At 36.4% G+C, this 24,000-nt stretch overlaps 1 protein-coding gene across 1 annotated transcript; it reads left to right on the forward strand.

The window, feature by feature from the left end:
• Window positions 1-8,005, forward strand: LOC123390070 (C-type lectin domain family 9 member A-like). Its single transcript, XM_045073464.1, has 4 exons — window positions 1-102; window positions 686-837; window positions 5,179-5,285; window positions 7,879-8,005. The coding sequence occupies exons 1-4, from the start codon at window positions 21-23 to the stop codon at window positions 8,003-8,005; spliced, it is 468 nt and encodes a 155-aa protein (XP_044929399.1). The 5' UTR covers window positions 1-20.
• The last annotated feature ends 15,995 nt before the right edge of the window (window positions 8,006-24,000 follow it).

Here is a 24,000-nt window from a genome sequence, read left to right on the forward strand (position 1 = left end):
AGAAATGTCCTGCACACACGATGCAGAATAAGAATGACACAAAGGAAAAAGATGCTTCCTTAGGAGAGGTTGAAGATGACTCAATTTTACCACCTATTATAGGTATGCACTGAATATGTATGATTTACAATTTTTAATGGCATTATCCAGTCTGTCCCATTTCAATACAGAATTTAAAAACTTTATGTTGTGCTTTGACAGGTCCTTTAATTTTGATCACCCTTTGATTTCTTCTTTTCTTTGTTTTTTGAAATCAAATCCATTTTCTTTATTATAGCTAATTTAACTCTTGACTTTCACAAAGTCATGTGATTTGATTATTTGAGTAACTAATGCTTAAGGAAGAATTTTCCCCAGTACAGGTATCTTGGAATTAACATCATCTCTGTGTATTCACTCTATGGATTTTGTCTTGTCAGGATATCTGCTCCACATGGCTGCAGCTTATTTGTCCCGTGAAGGCAAAATTTCTCAGTGCAATTCTAAAAATGGTCTGAGGTCTGTCAGAGACAGTCCCAGGACCCACAGTTTGGCCAAAGAGCTATTACCAGCATTAGACTTTTGGGAAATGGGAAAACCACCTATTTTTTTGGTCATTCAGCCTGAAGTAAGCCAGAAATATGTGTAAAGTGCAGGTCTCTAAGAGGTCTTGTGGTTGAAGATCATGGTGGCTTTTGTTTTCAAGATGAAGACTATGAGTTATTTCAAGGAAATTGGCTCTGCTGTGGAAAAAGCTGTTACTATTTTTCAGAAGAAGAGAAAAGTTGGGACGAGAGTAAGAAGTCATGTGAAGATATGAATTCTAGTCTCATTAAGATTGATAATAAAGCAGAGCAGGTATGTCTGCTTTATTAAACTTGATTAAATGCTTTATGAAAAGTCCTATGTCTTGAGTTAGGATCATTGTTTTGACTTTCCTCGCATATTATTTGGCCACTTTGTTTTGAAGCACTTGTTAATCAGTGTAGATTTCTCTAAAGAGGAGATGAAGGTGTAACATGGACCTAGAAGAACCCCTGTTTTATTTACTTATTTTTTTAAGTAGGCTCCAAACCAGCCTGGAGCCCACATGAGGCTTTAACTCATGACCCTGAGATCAAGACCCGAGATGAGATCAAGGGTCAGGTACTTAACCAACGAAGCCACCTATGCACCCAAGATCCTTTGTTTTAAAAAACGAACAAGAGAGTCATTTCATTGTTAGTCTTTTTATTGTAAGTGTTGCATCTTCAACATTGTAATGTGCATTAGAGAGTTAGTTTTTACCTTCTCAGGGCTACTACAGGGCAAAAGAAAACTACCTTTAATGGTATGAGCAATGTAAAGTGATAATTCTCATGATCTGAGTTCTGTTCTTCCTTCTTGTTCAGTATTTGGAAGGAGTCACACTTGTAAAGGATGATGAGTCTCTTGCTTTCATGAGTGGCCATGAGAAAAAGGATGAAAAATAGACTGAATATACTGGAATGATTCTTTAAAAATGAACTTTTAATTTAATTTAATTTAATTTCTTGTCAGTGTTCCAGAACTCATCATTTATGCACCACCCCCAGTACTCACGCAATATGTGCCCTCAATAATACCCACCACCATTGGGGAGGGTATGTGCCATGGTGAGTGCTGTGAAGTGTGTAAACCTGGCAATTCACAGACCTGTACCCCTGGGGATAAACATATATTATATGTTTATAAAAACTAAATTAAAAAATGTAAAAAAAAATAATACCCACCACCAGGCTCACCTCCCCCCCCTCCCCCGGACAAAAAAAAAAAAAAAGCCCTGTTTGTTTCTCAGAGTCCACAGTCTCTCATGGTTTGTCTGCCCTTCTGATTTCCCCCAACTCACTTCTCCTCTCCATCTCCCAATGTTTTATTCCTGATGCTCTACAAGTAATTGAAACCATATGATAATTGACTCTCTCTGCTTGACTTATTTTACTTTTAATCCAGAATGCCAGAGGAAACATCTTTTTTCTAGAAGAGACAATCTAGGTCAAATTTGCCATTCCTTATAAAGTTTAGGACTATAAAGTCAATTGAATGGATTCTGTGGATTTCCTTCTAATAATTCCATTTAGGCACCAAATTCTAGTTACACTGTTTAGTCTTAGCAATGTTACTTCTGATAGTATCTTGTGAAGGATGAGTGAAAAGCCCTGTGTTTGAAAAACAGCAACATCACTCAGGGGTGCCTGGCTGGCTCAGTCAGTGGGGCATGTGACTCTTGATCTCAAGAGTTGTGAGTTCAACACCATGTTGGGTGTAGAGCTTACCTAAAAAAAAAAAAAAATAATGATGATGATGATGATGATGATGATGATAGTAATAGTATAATGATTAAATAAATAATTTATTTATTTAATTAATTTAATTTATTTATTGTTTTCTTGTTTCTAAAATTCTTATTAAAATAAAAATATGGGGGCGCCTGGGTGGCTCCGTGGGTTCAAGCCTCTGCCTTCGGCTCAGGTCATGTTCTCGGGGTCCTAGGATCGAGCCCAGCATCGGGCTCTCTGCTCAGTGGGGAGCCTGTTTCCCTTCCTCTGTCTCTGCCTGCTTCTCTGCCTACTTGTGATCTTTCTGTCAAATAAATAAATAAATTTTTAAAAGAATATGAAGAAATCACTTTTACCTATAAGAAACAGATGAACTAAGAAATCATATTAAGGAGTCAAATTTTAAAAATGCAGCTACATCTTTTTAATACCTTGATTCATTTCAACCTCAAGGTTATCAGTCTGTTTTGAAATGAATGTTTTCTTCTCTCAGAAATTTACTTTATTTGTAATCTTACTCTCCCCGTAATCCTTAATTTCCAATTCAGTGTTCTTCAGTTTTAGTCCTACCATTGAAGTTTCTCGGCTTCAAAGTTTCAGTGAAACTTCTTCTACGTGTTGCCCCTGTATCTCCGTGCACTATTCTAGAGCCCTTGAAATTCCCTGTGACTTTTGTCGTGGGTTAGAGCAAAGCTCTGTTGCATAGTTTATAATGTGATCCCTTGGTGTCGGGACCTACCCTGGAATACTGATGCACTGTAGAAACCAGAGACAGACCTTGCTGCAGAGCAGCATTGCTCTGACAGTAATGGTTTTGGATTTTAGTCTTTTGCTATTTTCCAAAGTCTAGAAGTATGAAAGCCGTGCCTTAAATCCATTGATGCAGAAAAATGAGATTGGCTTTTATACAAGTAGTTATACCTGTAAATCTAACAAAAATATGTGAGTGAAAGAATCAATGAGCATTTAATTTTAGTGTTTCTTCAGAGACCTAGAAATGAGAAAGTATATTATATTTTATATAATACTCATCTATCTTCCCTAGTCTAAAAGGGAAACTATTGAGATTTTTTCTTATACAATTTAATTATAGTGAAAAGAATATTGAAGTCTGTGTGTGTGTGTGTGTGTGTGTGTGTGTGTGTGTGTGTGAGAGAGAGAGAGAGAGAGGGAGGAGAGAAAGAAAGAGTGGGAGAGAGACAGGAATAGGATATGAGAGAGAGAGAGAGAGAGAGAGAGAGAGAGAGACCAAGAGGCAATAAATACATTGCTTTTAGGAAAGAACATTAATTTGTTGCTTTACATTTGCATCCATAAGGGAACTTTTTCCCCCTCTTTTAAATAATTTTTTAATTTTTTATTTACATGTAATTTATTATTAGCCCCAGTGGTACAGGTCTGTGAATCGCCAGGTTTATACACTTCACAGCACTCACCATAGTACATACCTTCCCCAATGTCCATAACCCAACCACCTCCCAATTCACCTCCCCATGCCAACCCTCAGTTTGTTTTGTGAAATTAAGTGTCTTATGGTTTGTCTCCCTCCCTATCCCACCATGTTTCATTTACTCCATAAGGGAAAATTTGAAGTGAATTAAATATGCCAATTGGAATAATGATGTTAAAGATATTTTTGACACTGCATTCATTACTCAGTGCAGAATATTTTCAAAACTAAGATTATGATTCCCACTTCAGTTATGGAAAATACTATAGGAAGGTTTTTTGTGTTTTTTGTTAGAGCATACATAGCAAATGAATGGCATAAACTGTTTCAACTTTCATAGGTATCGTTTCATCATTTTCACTGCTGTGTATGATTCTACAGTGTGCATATACTTCATCCATTCTCTAGATGATAGGAATTTGGGTTGTTTCCAGCTCTTGTTGTTATGAATAGTCCTTCATGAAACATTCTTAGACATGTCTCCCATGTGTCTTCTCTCTCTTTTTTTTTTTTTTATATGATAAATCATCCTATGAGTGGAATCATCGGTCAGTAGGATTTGTACAAGTTCAATTATCTAAAAATTTCTTTTCAGTGTAACAGAATTCATTGTTTTTGCACCACACCCAGTGCTTCATGCAATACATGCCCTCCATAATACCCACCACCTGGCTCTCCCCACCTCCCACCCCTAGCCCCTTCAAAACCCTCAGGTTGTTTTTCAGAGTCCATAGTCTCTCATGGTTCACCTCCCCTTCCAATTTCCCTCAACTCCCTTCTCCTCTCCATCTACCTATGTCCTCCATGACAAGTTCAATTTTATATGACAATTCCAGATCATTTTTAATATGATTTTAACATCCGTTTTAAAGATATCTTTGATCTCTACTATCCCACAAACTTGATATTGTTATTTTTTACTTTCTGCAATTAAAAAAGTTGTAAAATATCTCCTGATCTATATTGAGCTTGGCTCTTTCCTATTTATTGGTTATATGATATATTTATTTGAAATGTGTTCTTATGTTTTATCCATTTTTTTCTTATTGGATAATTTTATTTTGATATTGCTTGATAGAAATATGTGTTTGTACTTTAAGTTACTGCAGATGTCTCCAGATTTGAAGCTTGTATTTTCACATTCTTTAAGGTAGAGAGAAGTTCTAGGTTTAGTGCAATCCTATTTACCTATTTACTTTATCACATGTGAAACTTTTTAAGTCCATCATGTCCCTTTCTGGGTATCTTTCATTCAGTCATAAAGAGTTGAGTGATTTGTTCATTAAATCCTTTCAGTATCCATTTCTTCTGTGCACATGGAGAAATTAGTCTGCCTTCTTCATTTATCAGAGTGGCATTGGAAGATAAATGTGCCCGGTATTTTACAAGTCCTCTGTGGGTGATGTATTTTCAGTGATGTTATGAATAATACCTAATTCTCCTTTCCCACAGAACTTCATTCAATCAAAAATAAGATACAATTACTGGATTGGATTATATAAAGTAAGAGATAAGCATCCCTGGAAGTGGCTGGATGGCACACCCCTATCTCAGACGGTGTAAGTTTTCATGTCACTGTTTCCCATTTCCTCTCTTGCTCAGGAACTGCCTGGTGGATTATAGGTCAAGAAGAGGAGAGGATCCTTGGGGACTTAGGGAAAATCTTGAATTCCATGTGATCTCACTTCTCAGCTAGGCAACCAAATGCAAATCTCAGGCCTCCAATAGACCAAAAGAGCATTATTTATTCCCATGTTCCTCAATGGAGGAACATGTCCTTCCAAACATGGTAAAGAGACATTTTGCTTTTGTATCTTTCTCTTGTATGTTCTGTGATACTAGCATGTTCACTAGTTTGGGTGCAGGAAATGGTAAAAGTATAATGAGGAAAGAAAAGTTGTATCTAAACCCAGCTCTCTCTGTGAGTGCAACTTGTACCTATTTAGTTGGTGTCATTCAAGAACTAAAAAGAAAAGAGCTTTTTCCATTAAGTGACTTGGTAATCTTGCATCTCTAATGTGGTCCCTTAGTGTCTTTCATGCTATTATTTCACAGAAGTCTGCATAATTTCTGGCAATCCTGTCTCATTGGTAAATCCCATACATTTGTTGATTGATGTCCAGGAAACTATTTTAGAAAAGGAAGCAAATGATCTTACTAAATCTAAGTAACATGGGGCACAGTATGAGAGACATTGGGTTATTTAACATGTTTATTTTTTTGCCTGTAATATGTCAGGCACTGCTCTAGGTATTGAAACTACAGTGATGAAGAAAACAGGCCACAGTATCCTCCCCTTATGGATATTACAGTCTAATGCAGGCATGATAGTGTTAGTGGGATGAATGAGGACAATACAAAAAGGCTGAGTAAATGATGTGGCACATTAGATAAATGCTATGGAATGTTGTGAAGTCTCTTATTTTTTTGCTATATGGCAGTGTTGTCTTTTGTGTATGACGGTAAGAGAAAGAGATTTCACTATTTTAAATGTAATGGTCAGAGACAATCTCCTGGAGACATGTTTGTACAGTACCTTGAATGAACCAGCCATCTGCATTACCTGATGGGATGGCTCCCTAATAGTAGACACAGCTGGTGTAAAGACCCTGAGGTAGGAGTGTATTTAACATGCTTGAGGAAATAGCAAGAGGGCTGCAATGATAGAACAAGGTGAACAAGTGGTAGGGGGAGATGTAGGTTAGAGACTTAATGACAGTGGGAGTGTGTAGGACATCAGAAAAGTGTAAGAACTTGGATTTTTTCATGAAGGCATGAGAAGCTATTAGAGGGTTTTGAGCAGAGGAGGGACAAAAACAGGCTTCTTGTTTTAGGGTGCCTCTGGACACTCTGTTGAGATTACTTGGTGTGCTTTCTTTTGGGGGAGGGAGCAGAGAGGCTAAAGGAGGATGCGGAAGGCTGCTGAAGAGTCTGTTGCAGTCATCCCTCTGAGATGTTGTGATTTAATGATGGTTGGCAGGGTTAATGCTGGTGTAACGTGGCCAGATTCCACACTTCTTTCAAAGATGTGTGAAAGAGAGACAAATCAGGGATGGCTTCAGGGTTTTTGGTCCAGAAGTTGTAAGCGTGATGCTGCTATTAATGTTACTAGAGCATAATTGGAATTCAGTGTTAGATACAATTTGAATGACTCTCTTCAACATTTAGCTATGTCTACAGGTGTCACACGCATTGTGGTACATGATCATGAAGATCACACGAGAGGTTGATGCAGGGAATGCAGATGTTGTACACAGCAGTGCACAATGAAATAAATAAGTGGGTGGAAGTGATTCTCAGGAAATCTAAGGTCCTTGGACACCCGAGTGTTTAAGATAATGATAAGATAATGGGGAGATGAGGATAACCAGAAAATATCATTGAGAAAAGTGCTTCGAGATACAAAAGTAAAACCATGAAGGGACAGGTAGGGTGATGAAATCCTTGTAAAAGAAGTACTACTGAAGTAATAGAGGAATTTAAAATGTTGGTGAGTTCTGACTGATAAATTTTACTACTTGAAATTGTTACTTCTTGTCAGTTACATTCATGGACATTTGAAGGGAAATGAAAACTAAGTAACATTATTTTTTCTGTATACTGTAGCCGAATCACCAAATTTAAAATCCAGGTATTTTATTCTTATAGCCCCAATTTCACAACCTTTGAGCATTTTGTTTGGTGTGGTAAACAGTAAGGTGAGTGGGGAAAAGTGCACTCTGTTTTAAATGCATAGAACACCCTGTATGATTAAAGTGAGGCTAGTGTTTTAAATGCATAGTTTGTGCACATTAACCTGAATAATAGGAAACTGGAATATTTTTATATATAGTTACAGCATGTCACATAATGAATTTATTATATTTGGTCACTTTCCAGAAGTTTCAGGAGTTTTAGAAGAAGAATTTTTCGGTGTCTATGTCTAACTTACGTATACATCCCAGTCTATACTAGTTTTTATACTTCTCCCCTATCTCCAGCTGTCCACTGACATTTCCATTAGGTTTAGATATGATTACACTTCATAATCTTATAGCTATATGTCTGTCACACGATTTGTATGTCTACTGAAATCATTGCACCTCTGTTGTAAATTTGTGATACACTTGCCTGACAAATGACTTGCTAAAATAAATATATTCTCTGATGCAGGCATTTCCAGCAGAGTAAAGAAGATGTAAAATGTGGACACCTCAAGCCATCAACTCTTTCTACCGCTGATTGTCAAAAACCCTTTCTTTACATTTGTGAAAAGCTGTTCACTGGCCCTTGTTATTAAAAGAATTACTGTCGTCAATATTTTAGTATTTTCTTTCTTTATCAGCTATTAGGGAAAAAACTTACGGTATTCTCTCAAATTAGTTTAATCTGCATGACTTATAAAGGGTAATGCTCTTTGAAACATTCCTCGGCAAGGTTAAAACACTAAGACTTATAAATAGGAAAATCATACATCCAAAAAACAAGTTTATTGTTTAGAAATTTGAAGAATGAATCCATCAGAGAATGTGAAACAAATTCATTTTGATTGAGTGTAAGATTTTATATTCAAAAATAATTAAAAGATCCTGATACAAGTAGGTAATTAATATTCACATTGTTCAAAAAATGAGACAGATAATGATGAATAAATTCACTTAACCTATCTTGTTCCTATTCTCCTAGTTCCCTTCTTATAGGCAAACATGTAATAGATAGTATTCTGTAAATATTCTAGGGAAGTACAGCCATATGCATGCTATCTGCTAAGCAAAATGTTATATAACTACAGAGAATAGTATTGCTTCTTTACATTTTTGTTTAAAAATATGTCATGCAGTTTGTTCCATTTCATTACATAGGAGCTTCATCAGTGTTTGTAAGCAGCTGCAAATGTTACACTAACCAGATGTACCTAAAATTTTTCTGCAAGTTTTTTTTTTAGGTTTTCAAGCATTTATTTTTATTTTTTATTTTTTTAATAAACATATAATGTATTTTTATCCCCAGATGTACAGGTCTGTGAATCGCCAGGTTTATACACTTCACAGCACTCACCATAGCACATACCCTCCCCAATGTCCATAAACCCACCCCTGTCTCCCAACCACCCTCCCCCCAGCAACCCTCAGTTTGTTTTGTGAGATTAAGTCACTTATGTTTTTTCTCCCTCCCAATCCCATCTTGTTTCATTTATTCTTCTCTTACTCCCTTAACCCCCCCCCCATGTTGCATCTTCACTTCCTCATATCAGGGAGATCATATGATAGTTGTCTTTCTCTTCTTGACTTATTTCCCTAAGCATGATACCCTCTAGTTCCATCCATGTCGTCGCAAATGGCAAGATTTCATTTCTTTTGATGGCTGCATAGTATTCCATTGTGTATATATACCACCTCTTCTTTATCCATTCATCTGTTGATGGGCATCTAGGTTCTTTCCATAGTTTGGCTATTGTAGACATTGCTGTTATAAACATTCGGGTGCATGTGCCCCTTCGGATCATTATATTTGTATCTTTAGGGTAAATACCCAGTAGTGCAATTGCTGGGTCATAGAGTAGTTCTATTTTCAACATTTTGAGGAACCTCCATGCTGTTTTCCAGAGTGGCTGCACCAGCTTGCATTCCCACCAACAGTGTAGGAGGGTTCCCTTTCTCCGCATTTTCTCCAGCATCTTTCATTTTTGACTTGCTAATTTTAGCCATTTGACTAGTGTGAGGTGATATCTCATTGTGGTTTTGATTTGTATTTCCCTGATGCTGAGTGATGTGAAGCACTGTTTCATGTGTCTGTTGGCCATCTGGATGTCTTCTTTGCAGAAATGTCTGTTCATGTCTTCTGCTCATTTCTTGATTGGATTATTGATTCTTGGGTGTTGAGTTTAATAAGTTCTTTGAAGATTTTGGATACTAGCCCTTTATCTGATATGTCGTTTGCAAATATCTTTTCCCATTCTATCAGTTGTCTTTTGGTTTTGTTAACTGTTTCCTTTGCTGTGCAAAAGTTTTGATCTTGATGAAGTCCCAGCAGTTCATTTTTGCCTTTGCTTGTCTTGCCAATGGCATTGTTCCTAGAAATATGTTGCTGCATCTGAGGTCGAAGTGGTTGCTGCCTGTGTTCTCCTCAAGGATTTTGATGGATTCCTTTCTCACATTGAGGTCCTTCATCTATTTTGAGTCTATTTTCATGTGTGGTGTAAGGAAATAGTCCAATTTCATTTTTCTGCATGTGGCTGTCCAATTTTTCCAACACCATTTGTTGAAGAGGCTGTCTTTTTTCCATTGGACATTCCTTCCTGCTTTATCGAAGATTAGTTGACCATGGTCTGTTCCTGGGCTCTCAATTCTTTTCCATTGGTCTATGTGTCTGTTTGTGCCAGGATCATGCTGTCTTGATGATGATAGCTTTGTCATAGAGTTTAAAGTCTGGAATTGTGGTGCCACCAACTTTGGCTTTCTTTTTCAATATTCCTTTGGCTAGTCGAGGTCTTTTCTGGTTCCATATAAATTTTAGGATTATTTGTTCCATTTCTTTGAAAAAAATGGATGGGGTTTTGATAGGGATTGCATGAAATGTGTAGATTGCTTTAGGTAGAATAGACATTTTCACAATATTTGTTCTTCCAATCCAGGAGCATGGAACCTTTTTCCATTTCTTTGTGTCTTCCTCAATTTCTTTCATGAGTACTTTATAGTTTTCTGAGTATAGATTCTTTGCCTCTTTGGTAGGTTTATTCCTAGGTTTCTTATAGTTTTGGGTGCAATTGTAAATGGGACTGACTCCTTAATTTCTCTTTCTTCTGTCTTGTTGTTGGTGTAGAGAAATGCAACTGATTTATGTGCATTGATTTTATATCCTGACACTCTCCTGAATTCCTGTACAAGTTCTAGCAGTTTTGGAGTGGAGTCTTTTGGGTTTTCCACCTATAGTATCATATGATCTGCAAAGAGTGATAGTTTGAGGTCTTCTTTGCCAATTTGGATGCCTTTAATTTCCTTTTGTTGTCTGATTGGTGAGGCGAGGACTTCTAGTACTATGTTGGATAGCAGCGGTGATAATGGACATCTCTGCCATGTTCCTGACCTTAGCGGAAAAGCTTTCAGTTTTTCTCCATTGAGAATGATATTTGTGGTGGGTTTTTCATAGATGGCTTTGATAATATTGTGGTATGTGCCCTCTATCCCTACACTTTGAAAAGTTTTGATCAGGAGGAGATGCTGTACTTTGTCAAATGCTTTTTCAGCATCTGTTGAGAATATCATATGGTTCCTATTCTTTCTTTTATTAATGTGTTGTATCACATTGATTGATTTGCCGATACTGAACCAACCTTGCGGCTCTGGGATAAATCCCACTTGGTTGTGGTGAGTAATCCTTTTAATGTACTATTGACTCCTATTGGCTAGTATTTTGGTGAGAATTTTCGCATCTGTGTTCACCAGGGATATTGGTCTGTTCACTTGTTTCATGGGATCCTTGTCTGGTTTTGGGATCAAGGTGATGCTGGCCTCATAAAATGAGCTTGGAAGTTTTCCTTCCATTTCTATTTTTTGGAACACTTTCAGGAAATTGGAATAAGTTCTTCATTATATGTTTGGTAGAATTCCCCCGGGAAGCCCTCTGCCCCTGGGCTTTTGTTTGTTTGGAGATTTTTGATGACTGTTTCAATCTACTTACTGGTTATGGGTCTGTTCAGGTTTTCTATATCTTCCTGGTTCAGTTGTGGTAGTTTATATATCTCTAGGAATGCATTAATTTCTTTCAGATTGTCAAATTTGTTGGTATAGAGTTGCTCATAGTATGTTCTTATAATTGTATTTCTTTGGTGTTAGTTGTGATCTCTACTCTTTCATTCATGATTTTATTTATTTGGGTCCTTTCTCTTTTCTTTTTGATAAGTCTGACCAGGGGTTTATCAATCTTATTAATTCTTTCAAAGAACTAGTTCCTAGTTTTGTTGATTTGTTCTATTGTTTTTTTGGTTTCTATTTCATTGATTTCTGCTCTGATCTTTATGATTTCTCTTCTCCTGTTGGGTTTAGGGTTTCTTTCTTGTTCTTTCTCCAGCTTCTTTAGTTGTATGGTTAGGTTGTGTACTTGAGACGTTTCTTGTTTCTTGAGAAAGGCTTATACCGCTATATATTTTTCTCTCAGGACTGCCTTTGCTGTGTCCCACAGATTGTGAACTGTTGTGTTTTCATTATCATTTGTTTCCATGAAATTTTTCAATTCTTCTTTAATTTCCTTGTTGACCCATTCATTAGAAGGATGCTGTTTAGTCTCCCTGTATTGGAGTACTTTCCAAATTTCCTCTTTTGATTGATTTCTAGCTTCAGAGCATTGTGGTCTGAAAATAAGCAGGGAATGATCCTTATCTTTCGATACCGGTTGAGACCTGTTTTAGGACCCAGGATGTGATCCATTCTGGAGAATGTTCCATGTGCACTAGAGAAGAATGTATATTCTGTTGCTTTGGGATGGAATGTTCTGAATATATCTGTGATGTCCATCTGGTCCAGTGTGTCATTTAAGGCCTTTATTTCCTTGTTGATCTTTTGCTTGGATGATCTGTCCATTTCAGTTAGGGGGGTGTTAAAATCCCATACTATTATTGTATTATTGTTGTTGTGTTTCTTTGATTTTGTTATTAATTGGTTTATATAGTTGGCTGCTCCCACGTTAGGGGCATAGATATTTAAAATTGTTAGATCTTCTTGTTGGACAGACCCTTTGAGTATGATATAGTGTCTTTACTCATCTCTTATTATTATATTCTTTGGCTTAAAATCTAATTGGATTGCCACCCCTGCTTTCTTCTGATGTCCATTAGCATGGTAAATTGTTTTCTACCCCCTCACTTGAAATCTTGAGGTGTCTTTGGGTCTAAAATGAGTTTCTTGTAGGCAACATATAGATGTTTTTATTTTTTTTTAATCCATTCTGATACCTTGTGTCTTTTGATTGGGGCATTTAGCCCATTAACATTCAGGGTAACTATTGAGAGATATGAATTTAGGTCCATTGTATTTCCTATAAGGTGACTGTTACTGTATATTGTCTCTGTTCCTTTCTGATCTACTACTTTTAGGCTCTCTCTTTGCTTAGAGGACCCCTTTCAATATTTCCCATAGGGCTGCTTTGGTGTTTGTGAATTCTTTCAGTTTTTGTTTGTCCTGGAAGCCTTTTATCTCTCCTTCTATTTTCAACGATAGCCTAGCTGGATATAGTATTCTTGGCTGCTAGTTTTTCTTGTTTAGTGCTCTGAATATATCATGCCAGCTCTTTCTGGCCTGCCAGGTCTCTGTGGATAAGACTGCTGCCAATCTAATACATTTACCATTCTATGTTACAGACTTCTTTTCCGGGGCTGCTTTCAGGTTTTTCTCTTTGTCACTAAGACTTGTAAATTTTACTATTAGGTGATGGGGTGTGGACCTATTCTTATTGATTTTGAGAGGGGTTCTCTGCACCTCCTGGCTTTAGATGCTTGTTCCCTTTGCCATATTAGGGAAATTCTCTCCAATAATTCTCTCCAATATATCTTCTGCTCCCCTCTCTCTTTTTCTTCTGGAATCCTAATTATTCTAATGTTGTTTTGTCTCATAGTGTCACTTTTCTCTCCATTCTCCCCTCGTGGTCCAGTAACTGTTTGTCTCTCCTTTGCTCAGCTTCTTTATTCTCTGTCATTTGGTCTTCTGTATCACTAATTCTTTCTTCTGCCTCATTTATCCTAGCAGTGAGACCCTCCATTTTTGATTGTACCTCATTAATAGCTTTTTTGATTACAACTTGGTTAGATTTTAGTTCTTTTATTTCTCCAGAAAGGGCTTTTATATCTCCCAAGAGGATTTCTCTAATATTTTCCATGCCTTTTTCGAGCCCTGATAGAACCTTGAGAATCGTCATTCTGAACTCTAGGTCTGACATATTACCAATGTCTGTATTGATTAGGTCCCTAGCATTTGGTACTGTCTCTTGTTCTTTTTTTGGTGGTGAATTTTTCCACCTTGTCATTTTGTCCAGATAAGAGTACATGAAGGAGCAAGTAATATACTAAAGGGTGGCAAAGACCACAGGAGTATATGCTTTCACCAAATCAGAACAGACACCAAATCATGGTGGGGGGGAGAAAGAGGATAAAAAGAGGTTCAGAAAAAAATAAATCAAATAGGAAAAGAAAACAAATAAAGAAAAAATATAAAAAAGAAAAAAATATATATATTAGGTAAACTAGTTAAAAATGTTAAAAAAGAAAAGGGTAAAAGTTAAAAATAATTTAGCAGAAGAAGAAAAAAATTGAAAAAAAAATTAAATTAACTGAAAGACTAAAGAATTATGGGAAGAAAGCCATGAGTTCCATGCTTTGCTTTTTCCTCCTTTCGAATTACCTGTTCTCCTTGGTGTTGAACCTGTACTCCTTGGTAGGGAACTTGGTGCTGTTTCGATTTCTTTTGATTTCTGAGGGTGGTGCCTGTTGTAGTGATACTCAGGTGTCTTTGCCCCGAGCAGAATTGCACCACCCTTACCAGGTGCTGGCTGAGTAATCCGCTCATGTTTGCTTTCGGGAGCTTTTGTTCCCTGAATGCTTTCCGTAGAGTTACGCAGGATGGGAATGAAAATGGCAACCTCCCAGTCTCCGGCTGGAAGGAGCCGAGAGCTTGGGGCCCCACTCCTCAGTGCACCCTCAGAGAATAGCGCCCAATCTCTCCCGTCTCCCTGGCCTCTCTAATACCTGGATGCTCTGTGACACTCAGACACCCCCGATCTTTCTGTGACCCTGCAGGAGCTCGGGCCACATTGACCCCGTGTGGGCTTCACCCTGGTTTGGTTTAGCCTCTGGAGCGATGTCCCTCAGTGAAACAGACTTTTAAAAGTCCAATGGCGGTGCTCCATTGCTTCGCCGCTTGCCGGGAACTAGCCCTTCCCCCTGCGGTATAACTTCCCGTCACTTTGGATTCACTTCTCCGCCAGTCTTACCTTTTAGAAAGTGTTAGATTTTCTGTTTCTAGAATTGTTTATTCGATCCTCAATTGGATTTGTAGGTGTTTGCAATGTTTAGATAAGCTATCTAGCTGATCTCCTGCTACCTGATATAGTCTCAGCCTGTTACTTCTCTGCCATCTTGACTCCTCCTTCCTTATCTACAAGTTTTATTTTCAATGGATATTTAGGTGTGTCCCAGAGTTTTACAGTTGTTGAAAATGCTAGAATGAATAGTACTTAAAACTGTATCATTGATATATATATATATATATCAATGTATGATGTATATATCAGATATATATGACAATATATATAAAAGTATATTTAGCATATATTTATATATATGGTAAATCTCTAGCAGTGAAATCTCTGCATCAAATGATGTGTACATTAAGTTTTAATAGGCATGTAATATTTCAGTAGAAGTTGTACACCTATCATCTCCACACAGCAGTATTCAAGGGTTCCTGCTTCCTCACTTCTTTATCACCATGTGTCATCAATCTGTTTGATTTTGCCGATAAAAACTTCACCAATATAATAGGGGTTATCTTGTATCATTTTAAATGTATATTTTCCTATTACTTGTGAGGCCAGCATCTCTTTCCAGTATTTCTTTAATTTAAACTATCTGTCTGTGTCTTTGTAGATTGATATCACCAACACAATTTTGAGCAAAGAAACCAGACACAAAATAGTTTATCCTATAAAATTCCCCTATTTATGAGGTTCAACACCACTAATCTCTGTGATTAGAAATTAGGACAGAAATTCCTGCTGTGTGGATTTATTCCTAAAAGGAACAATAATAGAGAATGAATACTATTTGCTATGGTGCAGAGTTATTCTTGGAAAGAAACACGGTCCAAGGGACAATTCTCAGGTGTTGGTTGATAATAATGGGTGTAATAATCTGGGTGCTGGTTGTGTGGGTGGTATATTTATTCCTTCTGCTGCCATGAAAAGTACCATAACCTGGGTGTCTTTGAATAATATACATATATATATATATATATATATATACATATTTTTTTGTAGTTGCGGAGGCTAGCAATTTAAAGTGAAGTTGTTAGGACCAAGTTCCATTTGAGACTATTTTACTTGTTTGATATTTATTTATTTACTTATTATGTTAGTCACCATACAGTGCTCCCTTAGTCTTTGATGTAGTGTTCCATGATTCATTATTTATGTATAACACCCAGTGCCCATTGCAATATGTGCCATCCTCCTTCCTTGTCTCTTACCAGTTTCTGTTGGTTGTGGGCAATTCTTTGTTTCCTTGTTCCTCTCTGTATCGCTCCAATCTTTGCTTCTGTTATCACATGGCATTCTTTTTCTGTGTCCCTATTAAAATATCCATCTCTTTGTAAGAAGACTCTTAGGCCTCTTCCTAAGGACCTCATTTTAATTTGATTACATCTGTGAAGACCTTATTTCCAAATAAGGTCATATTCACAAGTAATAGGAATTATAATATCAGTATAGTTTTTTATGCCTTTGTTTCTTGTCATTTTGGTGTCATTTCTAAATGATACTTCTAAAAAAAAATAATGTTGCCAAGCAGAGTTTTAATGGTTTTAGGTTTTACATTTATGTCTTTAATATATTTTTTTTTTTTTTTTTTTTTTTTAAATTTTTTATTTTTATAAACATATATTTTTATCCCCAGGGGTACAGGTCTGTGAATCACCAGGTTTACACACTAGATGTCCATCAACAGATGAATGGATCAAGAAGATGTGGTATATATACACAATGGAATACTATGCAGCCATCAAAAGAAATGAAATCTTGCCATTTGCGACAACATGGATGGAACTAGAGCGTATCATGCTTAGCGAAATAAGTCAAGCAGAGAAAGACAACTATCATATGATCTCCCTGATATGAGGAAGTGGTGATGCAACATGGAGGCTTAAGTGGGTAGAAGAATAAATGTCTTTAATATATTTTGAACTAATTTTTGTGACTAGGTTAAGATAGGGTCCAATTTCACTAGGCTGCAAATGTTTTCCCCACTCCATTTGTTGAAGACACTATCGTTTTTCCAGTGACTCTTCTTGGCTTCTTTGTCAATATTATTTGTCCATGTATAGATGGGTTTATTTTTAGGCTCTGTGTTCTGCTCCATTTGTTAATTACTATGCCAGTACTATGCTGTTTTGATTACTATAGCTTTGGAGTATAGTTTAAAATCAGGAATTGGGATGCCTTTAATTTTGTTCTCATTCTTGATTGCTTTGCATAATTTAAGGTTGTGTGGTTTCATGTAAATTTTAGAATTGCCTTCTTTATTTCTGTGAATAATGCTGTTGGAATTTTGATAGGCATAGCCTTGACCTGTAGATGGCTTTTGTTTTTGTTGTACGTTCCTTTGTAACACAAAAAGACCCCCTATTATGCTATGGGTGGATTTTTCAGCAAAAATTTTACAGGCAAGAAAGGAATGAGAAGATACCTTTCAGCATGATGACAGAGAAAATGCCAAACAAGTACAATCTATCTGGCTAATATATTCTTCAGAAGTGAGAGAGAGACATACTTTCCTATGCAAACAAAAGCTAAGGGAGTTTATCATCACTAGATCTGACTTACAGAGAAATCAGACAGAAGGTCAGGAAAAAAGTAGAGATCCTGAACAACACTTTAGACCAATTATACCTCACAGATAGATAGAGAATACTCTGACAACAAGAGAATACACACTTTTCTCAACTTAACATAGAACGTTCTCCATGATAACAAATAGAATCTCAAAGGAAAATCTGTAGTCAAAACAATCTTCAAAAAGAACAACACAGTTGAAGGCCTTACCATTCCTTATTTGAAAATCTCTATCGATGTTGCAATTCCTGAATTTATGATGGTTATGTCCAATAAACTCATGGGAATTTGAAGATATTGCAAGCTGAAAATGTATTTAATACATCTAACTGACTGAAATCAACACTTAGAGTAGCCCACATCACACATGCTTAGAATACTTACAGTAGCCTCTAGTTAGGCAAAATCATCGAAGACTGAGCCTCTATTATAATAAAGTATGTCATGTAATTTATTAAATATTGAATTGAAAGTGAAAAGTAAGAACAGAGCGGTTTTATGGGTACTGTATAGTTGTAAGTGCATTGGTTGTTTACCTTTGTGATCACATGACTCTCTGGGAGGTGTGCCTCCCTGCCACTGCCTGGCATTATGAGAGTGCAGCAGAATATATTGTTAGCCTGGGAAAAAGTCAAAATTCAAAACTCAGAGTATGGTTTCTATTGAATGCATATCATTTTTTCACCACCATAAAGTAAAAAATCATAAGTTGACCCATCATAGGTCCATTGATTTTAAGTTTGGTTCTGTCGGTAGGATGGTACTGCCATAAAAACAGACATACAGGCCAGTGGAATAGAATAGAGGGCCCAGAAACAAACCTTTGCGTATACGATCAAGTGATTTTTGACAAGATGCCAGGACCATTTGATAGAGAAAAGGACAGTTTCATCGTCAAGTTGTGCTATAAAACTGGGTTATTCACATGCAAAAAAAAAAAAAAAAAAGTAAAGAGAAAAAAAGATATTTGACCCTTACCTTCTACCATATACAAAATGAACTTAAAAAAGATCAGAGCACTACATGTAAGACATGCCATTATCAAAATCTTAGGAAAAAACATTAGAAAATTTTCATGGCATTGGATTCTGCAATGATTTCTTGTACATGACACCAAAACATAGACAAGAAGAGTTAACACAAATTAATTGGATTACATTGAACCTGAGAAATTCTTGCATCAAAAGATACCACCAACAGAATGAAAAAACCTTACAGAATGAAGACGTTGGCAGGTCATATACCTGGTAAAGATTTGTATCCAGAATATATGGAGATTTCCAACAACTCAACAAGCACATAGAAAGTAATCTGATTTTAAAAATGGACAGAGAATTTGCACAACATTTCTGAAGAAAATATATCCAAATGCTCAACAGGGATATGAAAAGATACTCAACATCACTAATCTTTGGAGAAATGAAACTCAAATGCAGTAATATATTACCTCATACTGATTAGGATGGCTTCAGTGAAACAAAGGAACAAACAAAGCCAAAAGAAAACAAAAAACTGCAGAAGAGATGAGGTGGAGCAAGGGCAAATTGCAAGAAGGTCATCAAAAGGTACAAACTTTCATTTATAAGACAAATAAGTCCTAGAATCATAACGTACAACATGATGGTTTTAGTTAACTCTGCCATATGGTGTATTTGAAAGCTGTTAAGAGAGTAGAATTGACCAATTACCATCATAATGAAAAAAAAAACCCATATTCGAGCATCTGGGAGATGTAGTCAATTAAACATCTGACTCTTGGTTTTGGTTTAGGTCACCACCTTAGGGTCATGAATGTGAGCCCCTCATCAGACTCTATGCTCACCACAGATTCTGCTTGGGTTTCTGTCTCTTCCTCTCCCTCTGCCCATACTTCCCTGGGCATACCCACTCTCTCTCTCTCTCTCAAATAAATAAATCTTAAAAAAATCCCTTAAAAATTTTTTTTCTTTTTTGGATATCTATATGAGATGATGAATGTTATCAAAATTTATTGTGGTAATCCTTTCACAATATGTGTAATGAAATTATTCTGTACATCTTAAACTTATAAGCTTAAACTCTATTATATCTTAATAAAACTAGAAACTCAAATAATATGGTGAAATATGAATGTTATGTTTCTGCTATCAATGTCAATTTCCATATTTTATATCATATATATTTTTATGTAAGTTGTTATGCAAACACCTGAAAAGTTATACAAGATGCTGTTTTTGTGGAAACTTGGTGTAGTACCTGACATCTCTATTTATTTTTGTAAGTTCTTGTCAGTCTGTAATTTTTTTCATACAAAATGGAAAAAAATTGAGGAAGAAATTTGTAGTGTTTATAACAAAAACAGCAATAAAGAGATGGCATTAAGAATATATATATATTTTTTTATTATATAAGTTATTTTTATAAACATATATTTTTATCCCCAGGGGTACAGGTCTGTGAATCACCAGGTTTACACACTTCACAGCACTCACCAAAGCACATACCCTCCCCAATGTCCATAATCCCACCCCCTTCTCCCAAACCCCCTCCCCCCAGCAACCCTCAGTTTGTTTTGTGAGATTAAGGAAGAATATATTTTTTAAAAACTTGTTTATTGGAATGAGAAAAAAGGTAACCCAAATGTCAGAAAATTCTGATTGTATGAATAGTCAGTTTCACTCATTGCCTTAGAGATGGTCACTGGACTATTGATAGTGAAAAAAGAGAAATACTCGAGATGTCTGAGATTAAAGAAATAGATGAGTGAGGTGTAATATATTTCATACAATGGAATTCTAGACTAAAGTTAAAATGAAGTTCTAGACCCACTTGTGTCACTATTGGGAAAAGATGGAAGACTTAGTACAGAATAAAATAGCATTATAGATCATATACTGCAATGGCTCCGTTTAGGTATACTTTCCCTCTGTACATTGTTCATTCATGATTATGTCATGTATATAAATCAATATACAGTAGTATGTATGTAATCATACAAAAGATAAAAGTTGCACATATGTCATCAAATACAAAATTACAGACAAAAATACACAAATTCAAGGTTGGGTTGTGTCCCTATAAAGGGAAGAGGATGGGCTTGGGAATGAATACAAAGTCCTTCCCACTACCTCTGGATCTAAAGCACATAGAATACTAGATTTCTTTTGCAAAAGAAAAAAAAAAGGAAAGAAAGTAAGAAAGAAAAAGAAAACCTTGTCAAAACACTTTTGAGAAAGGACAAGGAGGGGAATTCACATTGCCTTGCTTGAAGATGTATGTAAAGACACAGTAATCAAGATATTGGTGAAAAAAAAATAGATATTCAGATAAATGGAACAGGATAGAGAGTTTAGAGAGAGATTCACACGTAAATGGTCAATTGATTTTTGACAAAAGCATCCTATATTTCCATAGAAGAAAAGTGTTTTCAAAGCATGATGTTCAACCTCTTTGACCTGACCCACAACAACTTCTTTCTAGAAACACTGCCAAAGGCAAGGCAAGCCAGGGCAAAAATGAACCATTGGGACTTCATCAAGATCAAAACTTTTGCACAGCAAAAGAAACAGTCAACAAAATCAAAAAACAACTGACAGAATGGGAGAAGATATTGGCAAACGACATATCAGATAAAGGGCTAGTATCCAAAATCTTCAAAGAACTTATTAAACTCAACACCCAAAGAATCAATAATCCAATCAAGAAATGTGCAGAAGACATGAGCAGACATTTCTGCAAAGAAAACATTTGAATGGCCATGAGACACATGAAAAAGTGCTCCACATCACTCGGCATCAGGGAAATACAAACCAAAACCACAGTGAGATACCACCTCACACCAGTCAGAATGGCAAAATTAACAAGTCAGGAAAGGACCGATGTTGGCAAGGATGCAGAGAAAAGGGAACCCACCTACACTATTGGTGGGAGGCAAGCTGGTGCAACCACTCTGGAAAACAGCATGGAGGTTCCTCAACATGTTGAAAATAGAACTACCCTATGACCCAGCAATTGCACAACTGGGTATTTACCCTAAAGATACAAATGTAGTGATCCGAAGGGTCACGTGCACCCGAATGTTTATAGCAGCAATGTCTACAATAGCCAAACTATGGAAAGAACCTAGATGTCCATCAACAGATGAATGGATAAAGAAGAGGTGGTATATATACACAATGGAATACTATGCAGCCATCAAAAGAAATGAAATCTTGCCATTTGCGATGACGTGGATGGAACTAGAGTGTATCATGCTTAGCAAAATAAGTCAATGGGAGAAAGACAACTATCATATGATCTCCCTGATATGAGAAAGTGGAGCTGCAACATGGGGGCTTAAGGGAGTAGGAGAAGAATAAATGAAACAAGGTGGGATTGGGAGGGAGGCAAACCATAAATGACTCTCAATCTCATAAAACAAACTGAGGGTTGCTGGGGGAGGGGTGGTTGGGAGAAGGGGGTGGGGTTATGGACACTGGCGAGGGTATGTGCTATGGTGAGTGCTATGAAGTGTGTAAACCTGGCGATTCACAGACCTGTACCCCGGGGGATAAAAATATATTATATGTTTATAAAAAATAAAAATCAAAAATAAAAAAAAACAAAAAAAAGTATGTGGGTGTTTTATTTTTAATTTTAATTTTTTTAAAGATTTAATTTATTTATTTACAGACAGAGATCACAAGTAGGCAGAGAGGCAGGCAGAGAAGCAGGCAGAGAGAAAGAGGGGGAGGCAGGCTTCCCACCCAGCAGAGAGCCTGATATTAGCCTCAATCTCTGGACCCTAAGATCATGACCCGAGCTGTAGGCAGAGGCTTTAACCCACTAAGCCACCCAGGCACCCCATGTGGGTGTTTGAAAGACAGAAAGATCTTTGTGTATAATGTGTTTATAGTTAACTTATTAATGATAACCTCATTCCTCATAGTAGTTAGAAAATTAAAGGTCAATCTGAAAAAGAGGTATATGTCCATTTCTGACAATAAAACTTTATTATATTTGTTTGCTAAAAATACTGTTGATAAAATATTTAAAGGTATACAGTTTGATAGGTTTACTGAAACCTATTATATCTATCTTAGTTACAATAAACCTGCCGTCTTAGTAAAAAGCTCTAACAACTAAAATTGATAATAAGTGCTTTTCATTGGTGGTTTGTCCCAAGTTTTTAGGGATATATATGTACCAGCTGATCTATTAATATTAAACAATGATAAACATAATCTATACAACTTTCAAAAAGATCAGAGACACGCATTTCCGTGAATGCATGCAAACTTTTAGTCATTTTGCTACGTGGTCCCTAACATATACAAATGTTATTCAATACCACCTGATGGGTTCTGATCCTAAGGCTCAGTCTCCCAGCACACTCATTTGCATGGGAGGTATTCTGGATGCTGCTGAAGAGGCTGGACTTCCAAAGTCAGTCACTTCACTCAGCTGCTGCTTCAGAAGCAGACAAGGGTAAACTACAGTCAGGTCTTCATGCCCCACACCCCAGAAATCAGCACTGCACTGAGAGTTTAGAAGTCATACTGTTCACCCTCTAAAACACACATTCACAGTCAGTCTGGTGGTTTAACCATCCTTTACCAGTAAGGTATATAGCATTTAGTAAAATAAAAAGAGTAATCAAATATATTTCTGCTAAATGACATATTTTAGAACTGGGGATTTGACACAAGGCATAGACAGAGATGGGCAGCTGCCGTGCAGAGTAATTACATCAGGACCGGCAAGATCTCAGTTCACAGGCATACCTAAAGACCATGTTCACCTTTAAGAGAAAGCCCTGTTGCATGGAGAATTTGCAGACTGCTTTCTTTCTTTATGTCAGAAACCTACTTCCTGAAAAGTATTAGTTAGATCTTAGCAAAGAAACTGTATGCGAAAAAGGCAAACTTACAAGAAAAAGAGCTAGAGACTCTCACAAGTGCTACTATCATTATTTAAAAGAGGATAAGACATTCGTGTTTGGAAGTGAAGGAAAAGGAAGCTCAAACCATGGGAGAGTGTTTTGAAATGAAAATACTTCACTTGGTGTAGCTGGCATAGAAGTGGATTCCAGTTCTTATAACTACATATTTCTAAGAAGAATTTTAAAGCAGCAGAGCGTTGGGAACCTTGAGGTACATAGATTAATGTGGTTGATATGAAAAACAAAGCAAAACTGATTTTTTTCCTGCCTAACACTGAGTTCTAGGATTACATAGGGCTTAGAGCTGTTCAATGAGTTAAACTCATCATATATTTTTAAACATGCTAGGATAGAAGTAATAGAACAAATGAATTTGATGTTGATGCTTTTAAAGGGCTACTGTGAAACCTATTCAAAATTTTGTGTCTCTATGTTTCTGTCCTAATTTTATTAAAGAGGTGGTTTCTTCCAGCAATTTGATGAGAACACCAGAATTAGAAATATGATGTTTTTCAAATTGTTTATATCTCAATTTTTAGGTATTTAGACTTACTGTAAAATATTAAGCAATCTGACTACCCTTTGGATATTGTTAAAAAATAGAGGGTAAAATGTGTACACATTTTGGCATTCTCTATTTTTACTATATATATATAACACCTGGGAACTCACTTTCATTCCATGAAAAGAAAATGTATGAATCATGTCAGGTTGAATATGGATATTTCTTTTTTATTTTTACAATTTTTAAATTTTATTGTTAAGCATTTCCTAATCTTATAAGATTTTGAGAAGGTCTTTCT

This window comes from Mustela putorius, unplaced genomic scaffold, assembly GCF_011764305.1.
Source record: "Mustela putorius furo isolate JIRA1106 unplaced genomic scaffold, ASM1176430v1.1 tig00537227_pilon_pilon_pilon, whole genome shotgun sequence".
Taxonomy (NCBI): domain Eukaryota; kingdom Metazoa; phylum Chordata; class Mammalia; order Carnivora; family Mustelidae; genus Mustela; species Mustela putorius.

Bases quoted from the DNA above. Each gene is read 5' to 3' on its own strand.
- LOC123390070 (XM_045073464.1), top strand. From the start codon at position 21: ATGCAGAATAAGAATGACACAAAGGAAAAAGATGCTTCCTTAGGAGAG. The intron at 838-5,178 runs GTATGTCTGCTT...CCTTTCCCACAG, and splicing joins TTGATAATAAAGCAGAGCAG to AACTTCATTCAATCAAAAAT. The intron at 5,286-7,878 runs GTAAGTTTTCAT...TCTCTGATGCAG, and splicing joins ACACCCCTATCTCAGACGGT to GCATTTCCAGCAGAGTAAAG.